This window comes from Apis dorsata, unplaced genomic scaffold (assembly GCF_000469605.1).
Source record: "Apis dorsata unplaced genomic scaffold, Apis dorsata 1.3 scaffold_650, whole genome shotgun sequence".
In the NCBI taxonomy this organism is placed as follows: Eukaryota; Metazoa; Arthropoda; class Insecta; order Hymenoptera; family Apidae; genus Apis; species Apis dorsata.
This window is the reverse complement of record NW_006263841.1, coordinates 41,516-43,860: the sequence shown is the minus strand read 5'-3', so window position 1 is coordinate 43,860 and position 2,345 is coordinate 41,516. Positions and strand designations below refer to the sequence as shown.

General features: G+C 34.0%; 1 protein-coding gene across 5 annotated transcripts in view; it reads left to right on the top strand.

Moving 5' to 3' along the window:
• Positions 1-2,345, top strand: part of LOC102678223 (G protein-coupled receptor kinase 1) — a 25,288-nt gene that overhangs the window by 19,173 nt on the left and 3,770 nt on the right. For 4 of the 5 annotated variants that reach the window (XM_006621909.2, XM_031513464.1, XM_031513466.1 and 1 more), the window contains 5 exons: positions 927-1,001; positions 1,118-1,179; positions 1,298-1,349; positions 1,650-1,841; positions 2,007-2,314. In XM_006621909.2, coding sequence (XP_006621972.1) covers positions 927-1,001; positions 1,118-1,179; positions 1,298-1,349; positions 1,650-1,841; positions 2,007-2,314 — 689 coding nt within the window. The remainder of the gene's footprint in view (positions 1-926; positions 1,002-1,117; positions 1,180-1,297; positions 1,350-1,649; positions 1,842-2,006; positions 2,315-2,345) is intronic. The other variant, XM_006621911.2, reaches the window with a different exon arrangement.

The following is a 2,345-nucleotide window of genomic DNA, read 5'->3' as shown; positions in this document are numbered from 1 at the left end:
AAAAAAAAAAAAAAAAAAAAAAAGCAGCACGGTTTCGTTAAAAAGAATAAAAATAAAACGATAAATAAACATGTCGCGTGATTCTATCTATTCGAGAATTACGGCAAGGCCCCAATTGCGTAAACCATCTTTTATCACGAACGAATAATCACTCGAATATTGATATTAATATTCGTCCACGTATCAGCTAATAATATTTGGATTTTCGTTATTTCTATTATTATATAAATCTGTGAATTTCCTCCTCGTTTTATGCTTTTCAAAATTAATTTCAACAATTGTAACGTTATATATGTATCGGTAATAAGAAATTCTTTACCGACCGTTGATCAAAGTTCGAAGTTCAAAATGTTGATAAATCGTTGAACGAGTTCCGGATTCTGAGATTAACCTCCAAATAATGTGTATCGTATTTTAATCACGAAGAAAATTCTATTCACGACTTTTCAAATCTACGATGACGCTGATTAAAAATAACACGTTATTTATTCACAAACGTGATCTTATCCACTCGTTCAAATTGAACGTAAATAAAATTGTCCAAATAAATTGTTCCAAATCTTTTTTAAAAAAAAAAGTGATGAACGGCTTTGAGCAGCATCGTCGTAGATCGCCGCACACGTTCGTCGATCATGCGTATCGCGTATAGAAGAATATCCCTGAAAAAGATAATCTTTTCGAGAATATAATAAAAATTATTAAGATGTTTAATCACGTTGTTTAATTACGTGCATATTATCATCATATTAGATGGAAATTAAAAAGTTAAATAGTTGTGAAATTACTCACGTCGGTCGTATCGAATTTTCGTCTCTTCATCATCTTACGTAAGGGAGATTATCTTTTTCAGGGATGTTTCTTTTGCACAACGAAGACAGTGCCGATGTTATCGTTTTAATCAGTAGGAAATACGTTTTTGATTTCAGGAATACTCGTCGGAAGCGGTGTCCCACGTTCATAAATACCTTATGAAAAACGAGGTTCCCGTTAATTTGTTCGAGGTTGGTCCTTTCCTAATCTTTTCTTAATCGAATCCCAACGCTTTTATTAATAAGAAATAATAACGCGAGACGCAATTTTTTTTCGTTCTGTTTTAAACCGGATGCTCACTTTACAGCCGTATATCGAGGAGATTTTTAATCACTTGAGAGCGGAACCGTTCAAAAAGTTTCTCGAGAGGTATGTTGTGGACGAAATGAAAGAGAACCCAATGTCCAGGTGCCTCCTCCCAGCCTCTTACTCAGGTTTTCTTTTTTTTGAAATATTGCTAAGAAATGCCGTTTTATATTTTTTTCAGCGAGAAGTACACGCGATTTTGCCAATGGAAAAACTTAGAATTGAACATGCAGGTACGATTAAAAATTGTTTTTGTAACGCAAATTATTCAAAGATTACGTACAAATATTTTCTGATTATATCGATCGCGGCATTTATCTTTACCGTACAAATTTACATGAAAATAAACACGTTTTTATAATATTAATTTCGATCGCAGAAAATATTTCGATTTCGAAAAAAATTTTGAAAAAAAAATATATATATATATATTCATTATAGAATTTTTATATAGAATTTTCGAAAAAAAAAATTACATGATGTAACGATGTTAAAATGCGTGGAAATATTCGTTGAACGAAGCCCTGTTTCAGCTGACAATGAACGACTTCAGTGTACATCGAATAATAGGAAGAGGCGGGTTTGGAGAAGTTTACGGGTGTCGAAAAGCAGACACGGGAAAAATGTACGCGATGAAATGCCTTGACAAGAAACGAATAAAAATGAAGCAAGGCGAAACTTTAGCGCTCAACGAAAGGATAATGCTTTCGGCAGTCAGTACCGGAGTAAGCTTTAACACGACGATGTTAATAACGTCTTAAAAATACGATTTTAATATTTAAAAAAAAAATCTGGTATATAACTAGCGTATAATATAACTTTTCACTTTATATTTCCATTATTTCTTGATTAAAAGAAAAGAAAGGAATATAATTGAACGTTTATTGCAGGTCGATTGTCCATTTATAGTATGCATGACGTACGCCTTCCAAACGCCGGACAAATTGTGTTTCATTCTGGATCTGATGAACGGTGGCGATCTTCATTACCATCTAAGCCAGCACGGAGTGTTCAACGAACGAGAGATGAAGTTTTACGCGGCAGAAGTGATATTGGGATTGGAACACATGCACCGCAGATACATCGTTTACAGAGACTTGAAACCGGCCAATATCCTTCTGGACGAGCATGGCCACGTAAGAATATCGGATTTGGGGTTAGCTTGCGATTTCTCCAAAAAGAAACCGCATGCAAGCGTGTAAGTAATTAGGATTAATGGTAAAAATTAT